The sequence below is a fragment of the Erithacus rubecula genome (genome assembly GCF_903797595.1).
Source record: "Erithacus rubecula genome assembly, chromosome: 18".
Taxonomy (NCBI): Eukaryota; Metazoa; Chordata; class Aves; order Passeriformes; family Muscicapidae; genus Erithacus; species Erithacus rubecula.
The window spans coordinates 194,388-218,285 of NC_136670.1; the positions used below are offsets into that span (position 1 = coordinate 194,388).

Sequence of the window (23,898 nt, forward strand, 5' to 3'; positions counted from 1 at the left end):
GCTTCCCTAACATAATATTTCTCCAAAGAAATGGACAGTGAGCATTTTAACCATCTGGACTATTCTGTGTTCAGGAATTAGATGGTCTATTTGTTGCACATTCCCTGAAAACAGTCTTCTTACCTCATCGTATCCAAACAAAGCTGCATAGAAATTTTCTACCATCCTTTTCAAGTCTTCTTTTAGAACAGCAGAATTAATCTGAAAAACAAACCAGAAAACCATCAGTACAGGCTCTAAGGAAGAGGTGAGGAGAAAATATTCCCAATTTCACTATGAGTGGACAAAGAACCGGCAGTTCCCCAGCCCACCTCACTGAGATTTGGCTGCAAGGAAGAGACAGTCACTCTGGAACCTCCCGTGACAGCTCCATTAATTCGACACAGCTGAGGTCGGTGTTACTCAACACGCAACTGGCAGGAACATCTCAGCCAACAGCTCTGCCACCAGCTGCAGGAGTGGAGAGAAAATGCTGCAGGGGGAGTGTGAAGCAAGGCTGCCCTTGCAGTGACAGCACAGACCAAGAGTATGGAGATGCCTCTGTAGCTTCACTATTGAGCAGCTATTCCAGACCTTCATCCATCCATAGAAACTCAAAGGTTTTTCAACATTTTTTTTCCTCCAAAGCACACATTGCAGGGCTGGATGTACTACTACAGTGGAAGTACTGGAATGCAAAAGACAGAGACACAACCCTGCCACTGCTCCTCATGTACTGTCCAGTCCAGTCTGACTCTCAGCCAGCAAGAACATGAATTCTGCCTCTCCAGCATCTCTAGCAGCTCGGACTCACAAGTTTTTGACTATGATTAAACTTCTTTCAGAGCCTGTGATGACATAGCAACTTCCCCCATGCTCTAAGTGTGACTCAGTCCAAGTTCCACACTGACCTTTAACTAAATTTAATAACTGTATAAGTATTTGCTGAACTGGCCTAAGCCACCCATTAGTGTGAGAACTGATCCCATGTGAGCTTAAAGTGGGACTGGACCAACTACTGGGTGCAGAGGGATGGATGAAATTACTCCTTTGCATCTCCATCATCCATACTGCCTGTCCGTCTTACCTCTACTCATTATCTCTACCAACAAAGTGATGCAGCTCCTCTCCCAAGGGCCCAGCTACACTTTGGTAAAACTTTTTCTTTGTACTGACTCCCATGAGGGATCCAAAAGATGCAAAACATTTCTTTTCTGCAGCTCTCAGACGCTCCAGAAGTACAAATTACAAGGCTCATAAAGCCTGCACACCAGCAGGATCCTCAGGTGTGACACTGCACTTTACAGAGACAGGACTTACACACAAGAGACATGAGCCCATCACATCCACCACACTGGGAACCCTTTGTCCTGAATTCTCTCTCAGTATCCTTATTAGTATTCACCTTGGCAATTATACAAGTTTTCTATCAAAATATTAGCTAGCTTCTGCCAAATGAACAAATTTCCAGTTCATATACTCTTCCCTTAAACCACTGTCTTTTTTCATCTGTTGATTTTTATAGAAATGCACATAGTGCAAACATAAGGAAAATTCCTTTTATGTCACTTACTCATATTTTTCCATTAATATAAACTATTAAAATTCATGCACATATTTTATAGGCTATCAAGATTTGGAGACTGGTTATTACTGAATGTTTAAAAAAAGAACTAAACATAAGAAATCAGAGGGTTAAATGATGACTGCAACTTCTGTAATGACTTAATTAAATTTTTATTGAGTACATAAACTATGATGTCATTTCTACCCAACCATGCTCAAACCTTCTATGCATGTCAGAGATCGTGGTTTTTCTCAATAGAACATACTTCTAAATAAGCTGCACTTCTACAGCTCTAATAAGGGGGAGCAGGTTTCATGTAACACACTCAATAAATTATCCTTCCATTTTAAACAAACAAATTCCATGAGTTATTATATATTTGCCACGCACTTTTTATGACATAATAAAAATGTTACCTCAAGGATTACTTAACACATACTACAAACGTTATAGGAGGCAACTGCAAGGGGCAAAGAAAACAAATAGCCCCATTACAGAGACAAGTCCTGGACTAAACATCCCTGGGGAAGCAGCTTTCCCTACTAAAACCAAAGAGCAGCAGCTTTAAGTAGCAAGAAACAGATCGATAAAGGAGATAACCAAGTTAAACAAACACGGCAATAAATACATCTTAAAAGACAGTTTCAGATATAAAATCTGAATTTGGGGATGAAACCCTATCTTAGGCAATGAAATTATATTTAAAGGAATATTGCAGTTTCTGAAGCATACAACTGGCATCAGTCAAGTAGAAATACTGAAGGAAAGAAATCCTTCTTTATAAATCAAGAAAAATGAGCAAATCCAAAGCCGTGTTTGCTGGAAGCGCTTCTTCTTTCAAAGCTTGGACAAGCTCTAACCACTGGCCAGTTTCAGGATCTGGTTGGTCAAGATTCTGCTGACTCTCCCACAGTTTGTTATAAAAAAGAAAAACTGCTAGAAAATTCCAAGTGAATAATTGCTAATAACAAGGAAAAAATCAGTAACATTTGGAGCTCTTCTTGGAACTTTGCCCCTTTGCCTTCCTTGGAAGAGCCCAGTGCAAAGCTGTCATTGAACAGATTTATGTGCCGAGTGACACAGGACTGTTAGTTTAAAACAAGGAACCCACTTTTGGTACACATCTGACCTTTACAACACCTCTGAAACAAGGAAATATACAGCAAACATTATCCTCCTGCTACAGGTCACAACTGTTCTCTGAAAGACTCCCTGGGCCCACATTCTGCCTGTGGGATATCTGCAACAAACAGTTGCTGAATTTTCCATATGACAGTGAAGAAACCATCTTCAGCCTCAGGAAGTTCATGTGCATCATCCAACAGCCATGTGCTGAGGGTGACTCTGCAGCCGACAAGTGACAGCCAAGTCTCACAGAAGGTTTTGTATTCTAAGAAGACTGCTAGGGAAGTAAGAGCATAGTGCTCTCTTGTACTGCTGGACACGTAGCAAAAGCCCTAACACATGGACATGGTATTTAAAGTGAATGCTGCTCTAGAATCAGTCCATATCAGTGTCCTGTGATGGACCAAGAGCTTCCTCTGGTAATGAATCTCCTCCTCCCCACTTGCTTTGGCTCACGGTGCAGAGAAGGATCACAGACTGGAAGGTAACAAATGACAGGGTAAAAGGAATGGCCTCACGCTGTGCCAGGAGAGGTTTAGATTGGACATTAGGGAAAAGAAACAACAGAAAGACTTTTAAAACACTGGCACAGGCTGCCCAGGGCAACGATGGAGTCACCATCCCCAAATCAAAAAGTGTGCGTGCGGCATTTGAGGTTTAATGTAGACCATGGAGATGGTGTTGCACTGACTGATGGTGACTGGATGATCTGGTGTTTCCCAATCTTAACAATTCCATGGGCTCTGATGTGCTCTGCCTGTTAACAGCCACCAGCCCAGGCACCAAGGTGCAGCCTATTTCCTCAGAGCAGGACAGGGGATCCCTGGCAGTGTCACTGCACACCTGGGTCCTGCCAGCGCTACCCCAGCTGGGATAACCATGGGCTGCACTGTCTGAGAGCAACAGGAGTTTCTTTCTGCTTTCAGCTTTTGCCAACGTGTTCCACCCTTAAGCCACTTTAACACATTAATCCTTCTATAGACTATAAAACCAGAAGGGGCACTTCTAACTGCCTCGTACCAGCACTAGTCATTGAATTCCAGGCAGCAATTCCTCTCTTTAGGCTGTAAGTTATGCCTGAACTAGACTTTTTTATGAAGAGATTTCAGCCAGAAGAAATTATTAGATCATAGAACCTGACCCTCTGCATATCACAGACCATTACATTTCACTGAGTTCCCCCTGTACTAAACTCACTAAATTGTGTTTGGCTAAAGCATATCACCCTCACAGTTGAACATGTGTATCTTATTTCATATTTGAATTTTCTGGCTTGGATTTCCACCCCCTCATTCTCATTATACCATTCCTGCTAGAATAAATATTCTCTTCTGTACAATGTATTTGCTCCTGTACCTGTACACAATGGATGTGTCAGCACAGTCATCTTTTCAAACCAGGATTGGGCTCTTCCTGGTGCACTGTCACACCACACCAGCAGCACACTCCTGGAGTGGTCAAAGTTGCAACAGTAAAGTAGTGGTTTATGCTGATTCTGTAAAAATTAGTCCATCCTCTGGGCAAAACAAACTCCACAGGTCTGAGTGCACTCATCTTGTCATGGCTGAGTCCATTCTGGGGACTTCTGCAGCCCCACTGCCATATACATGGACCACTTTCACTGACACTTCTGACTGCTGGAGCAGGAATATCAGCAAAAGTTCCTGAAGGAGATATGGGACTGATCTTTCATAGTAAAAAATGTCAGTCCACAAATACTTAGGCTTTTTTATGCTCCTTTTCTCAAGTTGCAATTGGACAGAATTACTTGTAATATGGTTTATGTTATTTATAAATAATATATAAGCACTTATATATAGGCTTTTTGAGTGTTTGCTCAAAACACTGTCTTAAAACACACATGACACTAAATGGACAAACATAGCCCTTTTATTTCACCCTATAACATCACGACTGCTTGCAGGACAGTAATTTTGACATGATTGAGACTGCAGCTAGGATAAAAATATTAAATTCAGAAAAAAGATTAGGAAGATTTCTGTAGCAAGGGGCCATAATGGCCAATTCATTCAGGCACATACTCATGAAATAACAAAGTTATTGAAGAAATTTTTTTTCCAATATTCAATCTTTGAGTCTTTTAAGTGGTCTGCTACTTTGTCTGCAAAGCAGATCACTGCTTTTAATTAGCCACAGCTTGAGTTCTGTATGCTTTAAATATTAATTCTTCTGATAAATTCTCTATTATTTAAAATTCTAATGAACTTTGTAATACATCTCCACAAACATTAACTTCAGAGAACAATCTTTAAAGCCTTCCTCAATAGTCAGTGATAACCTACTCCAATATTCTTTTAATCTAGACAAAAGCTAAATGTTGGGTTCTAACAGAACCAGCTCCTGCCAAAACCTTCAACCCATATAAACAACATGTTGATGGAGAAAGTTGTGCATGCTCTACCTTCACAACAATTGTGCAATTTCAGAGCAAGTTTATTCCAAAAAAGACACAGAAAAGCAAGTTACACAACATTACCTACATCTTTCAGCAAAAGCAGATGCTCACCCCTACCCTTCTGCTACCCAGAAAATGAGGTTTGTTCCTATCTTGCAGTTTATTAATTTGGAAGCTCTGTTATGGTAACAGTTAAGATGCAAAGGAGATCACAGTACAATCTGAACTGTATTCAGTGGCTTATTCCAAATTCCTGCTTCCCTGCGGGACACGGCTGGCAGAGCTCATTGATAACCTCTCAAGAGAAGGATCAGGGAAAAGAGGTCAAATTGCTGCGCTCTGTCAAGTTGTGCTGATTCTCTATAAGGTGAGCAGTTGTCAAGGGATTTTCCTGTAATGCCTCTCGAAAAAGCTAGTTGCTAAAATCTTAAAGCTAATTACCAGCGTGTTTCTGAACACACCATTGTCAGGAATTCAGCCCGATAAAATGATAAAGGATACTTCAGAACCAAGTTTGAAAGCAGCACTTGGAGAAGACAGTGATACAGGCAGTTAAGTCATTAAGGTAAATATACACTGTGTGCACTCACAGAGATCCTGTAAAGCTCGTTCCTCACTGAGACAAAACCTCAGGGGCTGTCAAAGCGTCACAAACCAGGAACGCGGATCAGAACAAGAGGCCTCCTAGCAGGGTATCCTGCCTTCAACAGCAGCCAGAATGCCTGAGAAAAACAAAAGCTGATATATACTTCCTCCAAGATTCTCCCAATCAATTTCAGCTAAGAATACTTCCCAACTTTCTCTATTTGTTTAGAGAGTAACCTCCAGAAGGTCTCTATGTCCAGCAGCTTGTTTAGGGAACTTTCGGTGCTCATCATGTGCTTCAGCAAGAAGTACCCTGGTCTGCTTCCCCCGAGGAGATCCAACTCCTCCTGTGGGTTTCCTCCCTGAAACTGGCTCCTGCTGGCTTCCTCTGCAGGCCCAGTCTTTCCACAGGATTAGGCAGTGCTCACTGCTCCATCACCTTCTCACAGCACTCAGGACTTTGAGAGCCAGAGAATGATCCCAGAATGGTTTGGGTTGGAAGGGACAAGCTCAACCACTTCTAACCCCCTGCCATAGGCAGGGACACCTTCCACCAGACCAGGCTGCACCAAGCCCTGTCCACCCTGGTCTTGGACAGTCTCAGTACATCATACTCCAGGTGATATGATCCAAGAAAGGCATCCAATAACAGTAAAAGTCAAGAGCAACAAAATTCCAGGGATCGTAAAGTACTAAATTAAATGAAAATCTTAGTTAACATTAGCAAAGCTGCAGAGATAGGAAAGGTGGCATCCACTCTGAAAAGTCTTTCATCAGAAACAGGTTAAGTACAAATTAGTAGAAAATACAGTAAATGAAAATTAAAATAACAGAAAGTTATGACCAGTGGTATTCAGTGCTGATAAAGGTACCAGTAGTAGGTGTTAAAAGAAGTAATCCATAAAATCTGTTTAACAACATGCACACATTTGGCAGCTACAGTTTGGAAATGGATCTTTAAGGCAAAAAATGTTAAGTTCAGCAATTCATTAGTGAAGAAAAAGATAAATAAATTTTAGGAATTATTACAAAATAAATATAAACCAAATCAGGAACCCTATTCTGCAAAAATCCATAATGTACTGCATATAAAATGCTCTGCATAATTGTTACCTTTTAATCTCTGAACAGATCTAAAACTAGCAGAAAACACACAGAAAAAACTATGATGACAGGATGAGACAAATGAAGAAATACTTAGGAAACTTTTCAGGATGAAATGAGGAAGATGATCATGGAGAGGTAAAATCCTGAGTGGTGTCAAGCAGATAAACAAGGAATTATTGTCCACTGTTTCTCATTAAAAAGGATGTAGAAAATAATCTAATGACATGACCAAATAATATTTTAAAATTTAGGTGTTTTCTCATGCAACACATTTAAAGTGGCAGAAGTCATTGCCACATTGCCATGGGGCCTTAAAGAGCAAGAAATATGGAAGAAGTAACAAAGGGCTTCACATTTCTTGAGGATTTTTGTCAGTGACCCTGAACCAGCAGTCCCTGTGCAGCTCTTGGGTTACTCGTTAGTGAATGCCAGGAGATTGTACCAGAAGGAACTGACCCACAGTTCTGTTTCTCATCCTTTATCCCAAATATCTCTGGTTATTGGCAGCCACAGCACACACTGGATCTTCATCTGACAGGAGTAGGAGCTCTGAGCATGTTCTGCTTCATTCATTTTTTGCTGACCTTTGCAGATATTGGCTGGTATCTCTCCTGTCTGGGCCTCTGTTCTTTCCTGTCGTGACTTCCAGTAGGATAGGCACAGGTCATGAGATGGTCCTGGACACCAGACACCAACTCACTTTGCTGACTTGGCAGGAATTTCACCTGAAAAGTGCTAGTGCTATTAAAAAGTTTGCTCCCTTTACCATAGCCTTTAAAACCCTCATGGGAAGAGACTACATTTTATGTAGTAAAATGAGCAAGTATGATCCTGCTCATACAAAATAGGTCATCCTCCCCTAGGGAAAAAATAGTAAGAACACCATAAAAAAAAAAAAAAAAAATCTTTCTCCAGAATCTGGGATCACAAGCACAAGCTTCTTTGGAGGGGAACAGCAAGGCACCCATCTCCTCTCCTAAAAAAAAGGGCAAAAAAAAAAGTTCATTTCATTTCAAAATCCTTACTGCTACAACTTTTATCCAGTGACAGAGGCCAGGATAAATACAAATACTCACAATAACTATCAGCTTCTCCAATTCATTTTTGTAGTGCCTGGCAGACTGGCTTGTTTCTGTTTGCTCCATCAACCTCCCCACTCTCTCCTAGAAGGGACCTGTTCATACGTGACCTGTTTTACATTCTCCTATCAGTTCCACATTTGGGTAAAATTCTAATTTGAAGTCACATTGCTTTCACATTCTACTAATATTCTGCACCTTCTGGTTTCAATCATAAGCTGAAAAAACCCGATTTCCCCAAGCATTCTTCCTCCCCAGGGCTTCAAACACACACAGGCCACAGAACAGTTAACAGTTAAATATTTTCTTGCCAATATTTTAAGAGTGCAGAAGGTTCCAAATTGCTGGTAAAATAAACAATGCCAGACTGTGAAAACTCCTGCCTGCCATATACTCTGATGTTAACAAGAGTTTCTTTATTACTGTAACCTTTCAGAAGAGAACAAAAATTATTTCTCTACCCTAGTTCTGCCCTCAAGTAAAAGGCAAAATAGAAAAGCAAACCATGAAAATGCTGCATGGTAAGATATTGTGAGTTTTCCATCTTATTTTTGCATTTCATTCAGACTCAATGCTGCTGTGAATAAATAAACTTCCAGAAGATCCTTAAAACATGGGCAAGGATTTTAAGAAGCCAAAATCTTTCTTACATAGTTTCCTGAATAACATGGATTAAACCAATATATGGGTTATCTTCCCTCCTGCAAGGACATAAAAAAACAGGGCAAATTTAGGATGCTCTCAAGGAGACACACTATTTTTAAGCTCTTAGTACCTGGCTTTGTCATCTGGGGCTTTAGTCCTGTTTTTCCACCAATTACAGGGGCTCTGCCACTTCCCCACTTTAAAAAATGAAGTCTTAAAACAGCATCTCCAAACAGAATTGCTGGGACTCAGCAACAATGAAACAAATGACTCCAAAGCTCAGGGGACCCCTAAAACTCCTCTTCACCCCCAGGCCTGCCTTCTGTTCCCTGCCAGATCCTTCTGGATGCCCAAGCCCTGTGAAAAACACCCCATCCTGACCAATGTTGGTCATTTCACATTGACCAAGACTGTATTGATCCCATCTCAATCCATGACATCCCAACCATAAAACTGTCCCTTTTACGCACACTTCTTCTCCTGGCCTCAAGGCCTCCTGACTAATTTGAAAATCAACATGATGAACACTTTGCTATTAACAAAGATTAGATATGCTGGTATTTTAAGCTTTGTCATTATTTCCTGACCTTTGAATGAAATAAAAACATTCAAGCTCTGTTGCTGTAAGATTACGGAGCAGAGAGAAAAAACAGCAAGACACTGTCTTGCTCAGTGTAAGAAAGAGCAAGAAAGAGCAATTTATTGAAGGAAGCCATTGCCTTAAATAAGGCAGTTTGTGCAAAACAAAAGACAGACAGCTCATTGGTCAGAGAAGGAGACACCTCTTTTCCCTGGCTTTCCCGTGGACCTTGCAGGTGTTTATCTCTTATTATTCTTTCTCTTGTGTTTATAGTAGAGAAAGAGCCTCTAGCTTGGGAAAAATCCTAGCTGAGGCTGAGAAAGTTTCATGGCCTGAGAAAAAGACTTAGAACTTGAGAAAAAGGCCTGGCAGATTTTGCCTAGGCCTTCAGCAGTGTCCACAAAGCTCTTACAAAAGTGTAATAGTAATTGACTTATTAACAGAGATAAAGCAAGTGCTGTTTAAGACCAGAAAGAGAAAAAAAGAGGACAGAAAAAAGGAATAGAATCCACTGAGTTCTCAGACCAGAATGGAACACAGAAAAGCACCTCAGTTTCCCTAGATGTATACAGAAGTATCCTGTGCTGTTGATTTAGTAGGGTTGTAAAAGAAATCAGAGGAGCCAGCAAGTGTGGAAGCAGGCACTGGGATTAATGCAGGGATTGCACTTGTGCTTCCCAATCGTTACCTTTTGTTCTCTTGTGAGAGTAGTTAGCAAAAGCAGAAAAAAAAAAAATTCAGTTTCAAAGAGCTGCCAGTTCTGTAAATGGAGAAAATGGGCCAGAGAACTCAGAAAATGGAAGAAAAAATAAACCAAACTCTAACAAGAAAATACAAGACTCACTCCCAAACTGGAAGCAGAAGATATCAGTGACTTTCTATCTGCAGAGAAAAGCACAGGTAACAATGTGATTAAAATGTATGGGAATGACAGAGAAGCTCTCCATGGCTTGTTTGGTTTGATTTAGAACAGACCCGGGTCTTGGTATTATTTCTGTTTTTTTTGAAGGAGCTTAAAAGCACATTTTAGGGGAAGAATCTTTCCCTATATAATGCACATAGAGTAATATAATTCTGAAAAATATTGCAATATTGAAAAAAAGGTATGTCTAGAAAACGTGCCACATGGCAGCTTCCAGTGTAATTCCTGCAGGCACTCAAGCAAGGCACCAGAACAAGCCAATGATACCACCTCACAGTAACAGGATCCAACACATCTGGGAAATTTAAATTGATTTTTTTGTGCCAGAATTGATTTTTTTTATTCCAGAAAACTGGTGCAGGCCATCTGAAAAGAACCCAAGTATTTACTATATCTTGACTTCAATATCAGGTATCCTCAGCATGGCCCAAACATTTCACCCAGGTGTGTTGGTCCCATAGATGCTGTCTCTAGAACAACTACATCACAAACAACCCAAGGAAGAGATGCATATTTCAAAGCTTCATGCACTGGTAAAGCTACATTTGCATCATTACAGTTTGTTCCAGATACCATCACAGTTGAGATAATTCAAGGTAATATTCCATACACATGCACTATCCTACATATTTAAGTTATTAAGATTTCCAGAATCAAATTTACTGAATTTCCTCTGGAAAACTACCTACTATTATTAATTTATGAAATGACAAAGTACTGGAAACTTTATGTGAACTTTCAAGCTCTTTGAGAAAAAACCAAGAACATCACAAAAAAAAGTTGATCAACGCTTGAAACAATAACATCAGGTAAAACTAATTGTACAATGTCTGGTATCCTATTAAAACACCCCACAAAAACAATACAGAGCAATTTTGTATCTCACTCCTTTGGCAAGGGTTTCGTTTCTTTGGGTTTTTTTAAAGGGGACACTAGAAACTGGTGAAATTTTATATATTCCAAGTGGTCATCAAAAATCATAACATTTTTCTCCGCAAAACGTCCTAGTAAAGCATTTCAAAATATACATAGATAATTTAAAACTCAAACTTCTCTACTTTAGTTTTATAGGTTTTTAAAAACTTTTTCAACTGTACTGAACGTGATCCTCTGTCTCATATCCCAGTCCATTTCCTCAAACAAAATTAGTACCTTCTCTGCAATGTTTTACTTCAGTACATTCCCTTCATCCAAACTCCCCATTCCAGCCTCAAAATACTGCACCACTTTTCTTATGCCCCATTCTATCTCAAAAATGTAGTTTCACTCCTGCACATCCAAACTCGACTCCATGACTTCTCATGAGATTTTCGAGGCAGACCTGGAGAGCACCGCTGAACACCCCAGTACAGCAGCTTCCCACTTCAATTCATACAAAGATCAAGTTTGATTTTAAAACTGTATCCATTTTACACCCTGTCCTCTTATCCTCTAAAGCCATTCTACAACTTGCTGGCCTCACTCAGACCATGCCTTCTGAGTCTTTAGTTACAAGGTCAAACTTTTTGTTCTCCAATGTAAGAATAACTTAAACAAAATTAAACTGAGTTTAGGAAATTCTGTAGCTCCTGTAAGGTAAACTGGAACTTTTAATCAACTGAAATTTTCTAACTGTGAAAAGAGTATCAAGACAGAAAATGGTAGTCAAGTTCCCAGAGCCAGTTTCAGCTCTCAGTTACATGTATTGATTCTGATGCTCTTACTTCAGATGTACATGAGTGTAACTGAGAACAAATTATGGGTCACTGGGTATAAACAGCTCTAGCTAAAAGTGTAACAAAGGCTGTATTGTGCTACACACAGCAGAGCCAATAAACGAATTCAAAAGACACCTAGATGGGTTCCTGGGGAAAAAAAAGCGGGTAGGAGCCTAAGTGGTCTGGTGGGAAAACAGGAAAGTGAGATTATGATAAATTAAACCAGATTTGGTACACTGGACTCGACAGCCCCTACTAGTCCCATCTCTTTTAGAACATTTATTCACTATAAAATGAATTAGCAGCTTTTAGAACATTTATTCATTATAAAATGAATTGTCATTTTGCATTAAAAATAACTTTAATTCATTTCAGCAGCAGAATTCCATCACAACATACACAACCAAGGCAGGTAAAGTGAGCCTACAAACAGTTACAAGCATTGTAATAAAGCCTAATGGATCTTCCTGAGACACCACAGGATTTGCACACAAAAGTATTAGTGTGAAGTGCTTGGAGGAGGGAGAAGGAGTGTTGGGGTTTTTTTTTGTTTGGGGTTTTTTGAGTGGCTGGAAGTCTAAAATTTATTTCTTTAACCCTCATATCTCTTGTCCTGTTATCACCTGAAATCCTCTTCTAGGGAATACCTAAATGTCCTTCCTATCAACCCTGCAGCTTCATCTAAACACATTTAAACTTTTACAACAAATTTTAAATCCACACAGGTACTAAAGCACAATACTGAGATCAGCCAGTTTAATTCTCAGGTGGCTCCAGAACTCTCTTAGAGAGAAAACAGCAGCAATGTCTACTCCTGAGAGAATTCCCTTTCCAAACTGATGAGGCAGCCGTCAGCTTGCACAGGATAAATCTATTCCCTGCAAGCCATGAGGTGGAGACCTCTGGCAAAGCAGAATCCAAAGGAAGTCTTTTACCCAGCCTAATGTTACTATTAACATTTGAAGCCATTGCATCAAGCCAATTTTTCCGCTTGTTTTTAAAGTTTGATAGAAATGTCACCAGTGGAAAAATTAAGTAAAGAGCACTGGTTAGCCACAGAACTGGACACACCTGGCTGCAAACTCACTAAAAGAGACTGACTTCATTAGTAGTAGGGACAGCAGAGTAAAATTTATATCTGAAATATGCCTGCACCAGTAGAATTTGCTGAGGCCACAGACTCTCTGTGTGTTTTTACAGCTGTGTCAAGTTTGGGTTTCTGACTCTTGCTGACATTCAGGAGTGCTGAAGGAGCTCAGGCTAACAGGTCCCAAAACTTTGTAGCAGAGATTTAGATCTCAGCAGTTTTAACAACCTGGTTTTGAAATAATACAAACTCCATTTGGAGCTGATGTACATGTAAATTTGAAGTTAAAATGCTTTACATTCTACCTCTTTTGGGTCCAATGAACTAGTTAAGAGCAGATGGGACATTTCAATAAACCATCAGTATCACTTCAGGAATATAGTGTCCAGCATCAACTGCTGGCATTGTTGTTAGGTTGCTAAAGAACTGCAACTTTGTATGTCAGCAAGTTAAACTAACTGCGTCCAGCCAGCAATTCCACCCAGGTGCTCTGTCATTTGTACCACAATACATGAATCGGAGTTAAACCTTGACCTTTGATGCACTGCATGACAGAAAAGGCAAGGAATGGAATTTCCTAACCTCCTAGGATCTATGCAGATGATAATTTAGTTCTCTGAACGTATTCAATAAAGTTTCTTCTCATTTATCTTACTTCTGAGAAAGACTCAGATTCTGAAACTTAAAAGCATTGACACAGGAACATTAATGTAGTTTTCTTTTTATCTACTATTCCTATCTATGCATTTGACCACCTTCTTTTGGAGGCAGAATATTTACTGATTGCAGGACTACATTACTTGAAAATAAATTGCTGTTACACATATCCCTTCATCACATCACAAACCCTCTGTCATTACTTCAGCTTCAGTTTTAAAAAAATCATTAGGGATAAAGATGTCAAGATGAATAAAAAGAATGCAGCACTTGGGAAACTGTCCCTTATTGGTCACTCAAAACTCCTTGCAATTGCTAAAGGTGAGAAGTGAGAAAGATTTCAGTCAGGGTACAGCTCTGTGAAGGGAAGGAAGATGAATGAACAAGAGTGAACAAGCACAGAAAAAATAGGAACTGCCCATGCAGGGGCATGAGTGAAGTGGGATATGAAGCCAGAATCATTGGCACTGAAGAAGGAAAATAAAGCAGTGATAAGGAGCAACAGAACTGGTTAACATCTTTTTTCATCTAACATACAATAAATATTACCAGAAGAAAACCGAGAAGTTTGTTCATCTCAACAAAATCCCAGAAATTTTGGGTTGAAGGTACTTCAAAGCTCACGCCATTCCACCCCCTGCTGTGGGCAGGGACACCTTCCCCTATCCCAGGTTGCTCCAAGCCCCACTGAAGCTGACTTGGACACTTCCAGGGATGGGGCAGCCACACCTTCTCCAGAAAACCTGTGCCAGGGCCTCAGCACCTTGACAAAGAAGAATTTCTTCCACATGTCTAACCTAAATTCCCTCCCTTCCAATGTGAAGCCATCCCCCCTTGTCCTGTCACTACAATTCCTGAGGAAGGGTCCCTCTCTAGCTTCCCTGTAGCTCCTCCAGATTCTGGACAGATTTCTGAGAGGTCTCCACACAACCTTCTCTCCACCAGCCTCAACAGCTCCACCTTTCTCAGCCTGCTTCCATAGGGAACTGACTATGAATAATGACTGAAAGATCAGAAATAAATAAAAGATGAAAAAAACCAAAACAAAACAAAATAACCCACAGCAAGATAATGAAAGTGCTCACTAAGACTACAGTGAAGAGAACAGTCCTGATTTCCAAAATTAGCCCCAGGACAGTCCACTCTGCTTTGTCACCCCCTTCTCAGTAGCTGCACAGGAGATCCCTTCTCACCCAAAGAGGCTCATTAAACCAAGGGGCCTCTGTACAGCTCAGTTGTACTAAATACACACAAAGGTGTAACTGCCTTGCAGATTAATCCCTGAAATGTGCAGGCTCTTTTGAGCATCTGCTGTGGCCATATAAAGGTTGAGTTAGCACCTGGCCACAGTCTGGTGTATTATAGGAATCACAGTACTGCAAGCTAAGCACACTGGAGACTCCACTGCAGAGTCATTCCTAAAATGACTGCACAATTTAAATTCAAGGATAAACTAACCAGATGCTTAACCTGACAAGGCAGGGAATGAATGTCATTCCAGCAACTCCAGAGCTCACTGCCGTTGCATAACACAGCAACCATGCTACTGCAAAACGCATGTATAAACACCTCAGGGTACAGACGGCACGGAAATATAAAGACACTGATGGGTTTTTTTTTACTTCAGCGGATTTTGTGGAGCAGTGGAATAGTTTAGTTTGCATAAATGGAAACCCTGTGCATCCCTTTAAAAAAGAACTGACTGTAAGCACTCTCTTTTTTCCCCCTAAGGTTTACTGTAACGCTCTCAACACAGGCCTAACCTGCAGCATTCTTTACCTTGGAGCTCTGCATTGCTTGGAAGGGCAGCAAACAGCCAGCTTTGCACCTCTTTGCTGTCTGCTGCTTCCAACCCTACACAGAAAACTACAGGTCACTTCGTTCATGTAAGACAAAATCAGGGTCAAAAGAAAAGATAAATATTTTTCTGTTAAAAAGGTTCATTTTCTCCCTGGAATCAGACAGACTCTTTCAGGTGCTTTGGAAGTTGACATATTTGTCTAGGGTTTGTTTCAAGTTGGTTTTTTTTTTTGTTTTTCAAGAAGAAGAACCTTAAATTTACACCCACAGTACAGATCTGAGCTGTGTATAGTTCCTAGAGAATGCAGAATCAACCAGCAATGTGATATCAGATAAGGACAAAAATGCAGAAGATCTTTCATTCAGTCTTTTCCTCCAATACATCTAATTCGTCAGGCTCATTCACACTGCCCTACCACAAAGAGGAGATTCCCACAATGGAATTCATCTGAGTACATTAAGGTAGCAAAAAAATTCTCAGATGTGCAAATTTAGATTTAATTCAAAAAAAGATTACAGAATGTCTTGCCTTAGAAAGCAACGTGTAACAAAGTAAAGCTACGGAATTCCCAAAAACGAGGACTATTTTTTTTTTGTGATAAATATCAGATATAGTGAGAATCCAAAATTAAAAATACTAAGGACTAGTTATAGTTATGTCCAGGAACTTGGCAAAATCCCCTTGTTGATTAACTTTCCTTTAATCACTTTAGATACACAAAAAACTCAGAGCTCTGCTGGAACTACTGATGTTGCAACTATAGATTTGGCACCAGTTACATTCCTCCCTATCCCAGTTGCTTATTCTTTATCCCAATTTTGTTGTAGCAGCATCCATTTCTGCAATGACATGGCAAATCATGTAGGAAAATAATTAATTTCAGACAAATCAGTACCTTTGTCTAGGCCACAATCCGCTTTCAGAAATAAGGTCAGTGGCTCAATAGAGCAGCTGAGGGAATAAATGGCTATGAGTGAGGGCTGCAGGTATCAGCTTAAGCTAGTAAAGGTATCAACCAGGTTGATTCTCAGGCATTTTTCTAAAATATTTAAATCCAGAAAAGCACTGAAAGATGGGAATCATCGGGATTAACGCCACCAGAGTGGACTTACCCCCATGACCTTCCCACGCTGTTCCACGTCCTCCCACATGCAGTGAACAATGTAGCGGCACATGTACTTCCCTGTGCGGCCCTCCTGCTTCAGCCGCACCAGGCACATCCTGCAAGAGCACACACCAGTCAGAGCTCCTTGGCTTTTTTAAAAACGAGAGAGAGTAAATTAAATACATTTCATTATATATACACTCCATTATACTCATTTAATGTTCTTCTTACAGTATATGTTTGTGATTAGGAAGAAAATACACAAGGTTTTTTTTTTGTTTTTTTTTTAAATAGATCATCACAAATGTTTCATTCTGTACTCAGGAGCTGTATCTGCTGGATTTTGGCCAATCCAGCCAAGGAAGAGCGACAGTGGACTCTATTCATGTTGACAGCACTGTAATCTAGTTAAACACTACTGCAACCTAAATTCCTCAGCCTTAAGAACACCTCACCCTCTGCAGCAGGAACACACAGCTTGTCTAATCCCAGGCTCCAAGCCAGCTGTAGCTCAGCTAGGTGCACTCAAGTGCTGTGAGAGCCCAACTAGCCAAAATGGGAAAGCTTAAGAAAGTTACAAACTTCAACCAATCTATATTAGCAATGTCCCAAATGATTTCAACTACAGTGGTATTTGGCTAAATGTTCAGCCACCTGGCAAAACTGCCGCAGGCAAGACCAGCTCAGAGGTTTGTAAGTGTACTGTGAGATCTTAATGAAAATATCACGTTGAGTTGTTTGACCTTTTTTTAAGCATTAAAGATACTTGAACTTCATTGCTGCTGTTCTGTCTACAAAATAAAATAATAATTCTTTTTGCCTTTTATAAAACATCTGGAAAGAGCACAAACTGAAGCCCACGCTCATAACTCACCAGGCTGGGACCAGTCCCATCCCCTGTCCCATCCCCTCTACCTCATTCAGAAACTCTGCTCTTGTGCTGGAAGACAGAAGTGCCTGTCCAGAACTGACTGAATGACTGTAGACAAAGTAATGCTCAAACACTGGAGTTGAGAGAACCACTGCTTTTCACAGACATGCTAGGAGGAAACTGCTCCCAGATCCTGTGAAATCAAGACAGCAGAGCTGCCGGAGGTCACTGTGGAGCTGCTGCCCACTGACAATGGTGAATATGCCACAAGAGCTAAAAGGAAAATATGACTATTTATTTGTTAATAGGTTCATTTCTTTATTGAATCTAAGATCAACAGGCGCTAAAAATTTTTGGTGACCCATGAATGCCAGCTCCACAGGGAAAACCACAAACACCTGAAGTGTGCTGAGATGACCTGTTAAAGGACAGATATCCATCTTTATAATGGGTTCTATCTTGTGTATGGATTAATAAAGGAAACATAATTTTTAACCTGTAAAAGAAGTAAAACTTACTGTCAGGGACAATCAGAGACAAAAACTGAAGGTAGCAATACCTGCAGAAGTTCTATATTCTTCCTGCTAGTCAGAACCACTGTCCCACCATAAAATACAATTAAGATGGTACCAAAACTAAATCCTCATTTTCTCTCCGACAGATGACAAAGCTTTCTGTTCAAACAGTGGTCAGAGAACAGCTGTCCGGGCACCAGACCTTCCACAAAAAAAATACACAAAGAGCTTAAAACTTTTAGTTTCAAAACCTATGCTCCTCTTGTGCAACTACAGAACTGAACTGTACAAAGAAGTGAAATACATGATTGAAAATTCTTACTTACTCTTAAGTCAAAGAGACTCAGTTTAAAAGACTAATTTTGGGGGGGTCAAAGAGACTCAGTTTAAAAGACTAATTTTGGACTAAGAAAAGCATTTTGATACTTCTTTGCTGAATAGCTGAACTTGGAGGTGAAAAACTCAGGGGCAAGAAAAGCTCTCCAAGGGTACATACAGTGTTTCCTATCCTGTGTGCCTTTAGTGGTGGAGAAGCAGGAGACAGTAGTGTAGACACCACGAGGGAACAACTGGTCAATGATGAGCAGGACTGGACTGGTGTACAGGGGGAGACCTGCTACACATGGAGTCTAAAAGGGAGCTCTTGTGTTTGGATGAACAGTGCTGTCACAGAGCTGTTCTGCAGCACCACGGGTGAGATCATGGAATTTTGCAGCTTATTTGAAAGTTTGGTAGTTTGTTACTACACCTGCTGTCTGAGGTGACACAGACTCTTTAAAGCCTATAAACCTCCTAATTAGATCACCACAGTGCGAAACATTTCATTTCACTGCACAATCTGTTCTGTATTTTAGTCAAATAGTGACTCATCTTCATCAAACCCTGGAAAGGAAAATTACTCCAAACTATCTTTAAAAAGCTGTCTACCTCAAAGTAGTTGAGTTGGATCATTTTTGCTGTATTTAAATTATGCAGAGAGATTATCTTAGAGCAAAATTATATGAAAGGATAGCTGAAAAGGATCAGGAGCACCTGTAACTCAATCCATGTCAGCTGAGATGTAGTTTCTCCTAACAGCCTCAGCTACAACTGCTTCTGTCAGCGTTCCTTGAGTGCCAGACTGGCCTAAACACCAGAAGAGGTGGCTGATACCTCCTGACCACTGCTTGAGGTGCCCTGTACCACACATCAAGGTGTGATGAGCCATTAAAAGTAAAGTCCACTCGGACCTTCCACTGTACCTGGCCACTCCTGCTTCCTCAGTTGCTCCAGAGCAACTGTTTCTGGAGCTATGCTATAGTTGTTTGAAGAAATTACTCTGGTCTAACAACACAAGTATCAACAGCAGTTTTGGAAGGCTTTATTTGCTTAACCCACTCATCAACAGCTACCAGCTTGGCAGACAGCAGGAAACACCTGAACTGACTTTTCTATCAGCTCTGTTGTGACATTACACTTCAGTGAATGATGATCACCAGCAGAATAGGTCCTAGTTAGGTTTGCATGTTCTTCTGTGTTCCAGCCTAGCCAGCTCCCCACCACTGCTCTATCCAGCAGACAGAACCCAGCCTGGCTGTGCAGCCTCCTCTCCCCTGGGGCCTTTGTTTAAGCTGTTGTAGCCCATTCCCTCATGATAAGGCAGGATTAACTAAATGCTGGAGACATTCCAAATAAATTTATTCTTAAAATCTCTCTCAAGCAAGACTATCCTGATGGAATTAAGACACAAAACAGAGAGTTTATTCTCTTTTTTCTGAAGCACCACATTTCAAAATGGTACTGTGTTCTCATGCTTCTCTATGCAAATCAGAGAAATCTTTTCCTGCAGGAACTATTTTCTACATATAGTCAGTGGTTATCATTTTCCTCCAGACCTCCTCAGGATGATCAAAACTTTCCTAAGTGCAGATTTCCTTAAGGACAACAATGTTTAGAAGAACTTTTGCAATAGGTCTCTGAGTCAGAATAGGAATTGTAGCACCAGTCTATTAGATTCTTAATACTGCAGAGATGCCACCATGCTTGGTCTGGTGAAAATATGAAGGGAGCTCTAGGTACTTACATGATAAAAAATGAACCAAGACAGTGACCTCAGCAGTCACCCAAGTAATTTCTTTGGCAGTTTGGTAACAGCTCTGGATTCAGTCAATACTCCATTTAGATGCATGGGAAAATGCAAACCCAGCAGAAGAAATACAGAGCTTTTTTTAAACGTCTGGACCTCTAAATATAAACCAAGCGTCCTCATGACATCACAGGTGTGAAGTAACAGAAACGGCCTATAAAAACATGACATTCAGGAAAGAAAAATCATGGGTTGGTTTTCTAAGTAAACTGTATCGATGGGTTGGCTTTTTAAAGCATATTTTAGCACTGCATTGGAAGGCACTGGAGTGTTTCTAAAGGAACATTATCTTGAAAGAAGTTTGCAAAAGCAGAGGCTAAACATGAGAGCCTAAATTCCTCTCTTTTTGAGTGAGGCCAGTAGGAATATTCTATTCACAGACAAGAAGAACAAGCCAGAGATTCAAAGAGAACCCACCAGAATGTGTAACACAACAACGTGCCCTGACAAGCACCTTAAGTCTGTAAAAGCTGGGATGCAAAAACCATGGAAAAGTTGACTACAAGATGCTGGACAATGGCAACAGTAAGAAAAAGAGACAAAGTTTACCAAAGTAGGGAAAACTCTCATTTTCTCTGACTCCAGAAGACACTCTATCAGCTGAAACTAAGCTGCTGAATAAGAAGGAAGAAGTATGTAAAAAAGTGATGCAGACTGCTCTGCTAGGGAGAACAGGAGCAGATGGTGATCAGAATCTCCTGACAGATCAGGAAGATTTATAGTCTATGAGGCAAATGGTCCACCAGGAAAAAGAGAAAACTGGAGCCTTCAGAGAGGGGTAGGATGTCCTTGATCTTGTCAAAGCTAGCAGAAGCACTTCTGCTCCCACTTTACTGAGGATAAAGTGCTTAAATGAAAAGAGTTCCAGAGAACATAGCAATAAGCCTGCCTGGGAAAGCAAAGTATGTCATGGCAGGATACTGGTCACTGATCTCATCACAAGCAAAGCTCACAGCATTTCCCAACAACCCAGGTAGCAAGCAGGCCTGTCACAGGCTTCTCTGTGTCCTGCAATACCGAACTAGATCTCTCATTTGTGATCTAGAATGACAGTGCTCTTTAGGTGAAGCTGCCAGGAACACAGAAGAGCCAGACTCATAAACCCTAGAAAAACTAACCTCTAGTGCTAACTTCCACTCTTGAATTTTCACTGCTGTCATGAGGCAGAGGGATTTGGTTCTTTCCTGCTTGTGCAGGATATTGCTATCAACCTGTCCACCACATCTCACATGCAAGAGTATTTAAATTCTCCTCAGCAAATCTCTCCAAAACATCACCAGCTTGAAGTGCAGCAACTCTTGGCCACCTTCAAAAGAAGCTAATGTAGATTTCATCTTAGAAACTTGTGCCTATCCTATACCAGTTTCACCTCTCATATAGTTCTCTTTTTTATTTTTATAATTAAGCTCTAATTGATGCTGTGTATTAATCACAGAATACATTGTCCTGTCCATGAGAAATCAAGATGAAAATATTGTGATCTCTGAGGATTCATCTTTGAGATGAAACTCTCTTTGGTTTTACCAGATACTACAAACAGTCTGGTTTTTAAAATTTATTGCACTAGTTTTCAGAATACTTACATGAATTATTAGCTTATCAATTAATTTTTAAAACCTTTTTCCCACAGGGAACAGTAGGAAATAAATAAACTGCAGATTTCAAAGGTCTTCCTTACTTGGTTCCACTGATTTCATTAACTGATTACAATTTCAATGGTTCTGCTCATTTACTCACTTTTCAGTGTAATGAGCTGCCCCATCTTTTACTATACTGAGGAGTCAGGAAATTAAAAGGAAGGAAGGGTAAAAGGAGGAGGTAAGGAAATAAGGGGCCTTAAGCGCAGCTATTTCTGTACAACCTTCCTTTCAGCCTTTGGACAGCTGAACCCAAGTCTATGGATTTCAGTTCCCTGAAAGATCTGACACTTAAAAAATTATTGTACTCCCTTGTGCATCTTCTGGTCTTTATATGTAATGCTAGATGAAAACCTGATTTTTTTGGCTACTATTTACACAAACAAAAAAGGGAAAAAACTTCACATTTAAGGTGTTAAATACTTTTACACACAGCAAAGCTGAGATTCACCACCCTGCACATATCTTTCAGAAGTGAAAGAATAAATGCCAGTGCTATAATTTGTTAAATGCTTCTCATCGCCACAAATTCTCCCAATTTAAATGACATTTAAATAAATTTAAACCTTTCCTAAAACATCCAAGTAGGATTTTTCCACATAGCCTGAGCAAGGCTTTTAGAAAACTCATGGCAAAGATCATTCCACTAGTGAGGAATTTTGAGATGTAAGAGATGTCAATTTCTCTATGGGACTTTTTGTTCTTCAGCAGAAAACTGCTGAAATTCAGTCATCAGTAAAATTAATATGACCTCTATTATCAATCATGGAGAGAAGGCTCTACTTTTTCTCACATTAAGTTGTATATAACTCCACTTCCTTATAGTAAGGAGAGAAGGCTCTACTTTTTCTCACATTAAGTTGTATATAACTCCACTTCCTTAAAGTAATTATATTACTATTTTTTTTTTCACTTACCAGACATGAAGCTGGGCTACTAGAAACCATGAATTCAAAGTATCAGGCATTTGGCACCCTTGATGGAAGGGGAAAAAAAAAAAACATAAAGCCAAAACATTAAAATAAATTTTATCACATTTTGTGCTTAGCAGAAATTCACTGCACCAAAATCTAAAAGTATTTTAGTAATTTATTTTCAGCAATAACAGTACATACTGGAAGCACACATCATTCACTGTCATGTTTTTGCTTAAACTCTAGAACATGCAGTCAGTCATGTTTTTGCTTAAACTCTAGAACATGCAGTCACAGGATGATTTGGATTCTGAAAGATTTCAGTCATTTAGCGCTCACTTAGATAACTTTTAGGGGGGAAAAATTCCACAATGGCGAATGAGACAAACATATGGCTTTTAACTTGTAGTCACAAATCAGCAGTGAGTAACACAGAGGAATCAATGGATGTCTTGCTCCATTCTTACAGTCTTCCTTCCCATGTGCTGCTGTCTCCTGCCAGGGACAGAATTCTGTGTTACCTGGGTTTCTGCTCTAACTCCACTGTTTGGATTCACTCCATGGCTACATAGTCCACAGCAATCCAAGTATTCCAGCCAGACTACATTAGGATTAAACCCATCAACCAACCACAGAAACAATCTCTTTCCAGATTCAACTCTACTCTCACAGCCACTGTTTTCCCAGAGATGGCTTGTCCATATGTGTGTCCACATTATAGATTTCCATGTGCTGTTAGAATGTGAAGCTGGAAATTTAGGCCACACAGCACAGAAACCATATTCTTCTTCCTCATGCTTGAAAAAACCTGTGGGTTCTGTGCATGCCAAATCCTTCAGTTCCTGTCAGTCTCAAACCTTCCTCCCAGGTACACTTCGGCATCTGTTTCCTGGTGTTTTTAAGACAAGTCCCTAATGAGCAGGATCTTAGGAAATCACCCTGGCAGACCTAGCACTTGGGCGTTCTCTTCTGAGCTGTTCAAACCTAGCTGGAACAAGGACAGAGAGCCTTCAGAAAGTAACTCTAGAGTCAGATGTACCCTAGGGAAGTCAACCTCATCTTTTCTGTGCTGAATAGATTTCTTCCCGGCTCCTACACTTCTCTTGGCTGTCAAGTACTACAAAGGAGATTCACCCAGCTCATGAAGCAATACTTTCACAGCATATTTGTTTTTATATGCCAGCTCTGGTCAGATGAACAAAACAGAACACTACTATTCATCCCTCCCCAGAGAGATTACTCCATCAGTCCTAGGAGGTGCCAAGCTTCAGCACCACTGCTCATACATTACCTCTACGACAGTACAAAGACACTAACAGTCCATGTTTGGAGATTAAACACAAGTCTCCCTCAAACTTCTACGCTTTTAGCTCTCTCATTCCTTTTAGAAATAATTCCTGTGCCTAGAAATGACTACTTTGACCTAAAGCCACGCCAAGGCATCTCTAACTAGGGCAGGAGCACACAATGCCTGCATTAACCAA

The 23,898-nt window shown here is 40.3% G+C and overlaps 1 protein-coding gene across 4 annotated transcripts in view; it reads right to left on the reverse strand.

Annotated features, from left to right (window-relative positions):
• The window catches only part of UQCC1 (ubiquinol-cytochrome c reductase complex assembly factor 1), a 46,149-nt gene that overhangs the window by 5,522 nt on the left and 16,729 nt on the right, over window positions 1-23,898 (reverse strand). For all 4 annotated transcript variants that reach the window (XM_079321315.1, XM_079321314.1, XM_079321316.1 and 1 more), the window contains exons 6-8: window positions 22,418-22,475; window positions 16,360-16,468; window positions 124-201 (exon numbers count right to left, since the gene is read on the reverse strand). In XM_079321315.1, coding sequence (XP_079177441.1) covers window positions 124-201; window positions 16,360-16,468; window positions 22,418-22,475 — 245 coding nt within the window. The remainder of the gene's footprint in view (window positions 1-123; window positions 202-16,359; window positions 16,469-22,417; window positions 22,476-23,898) is intronic.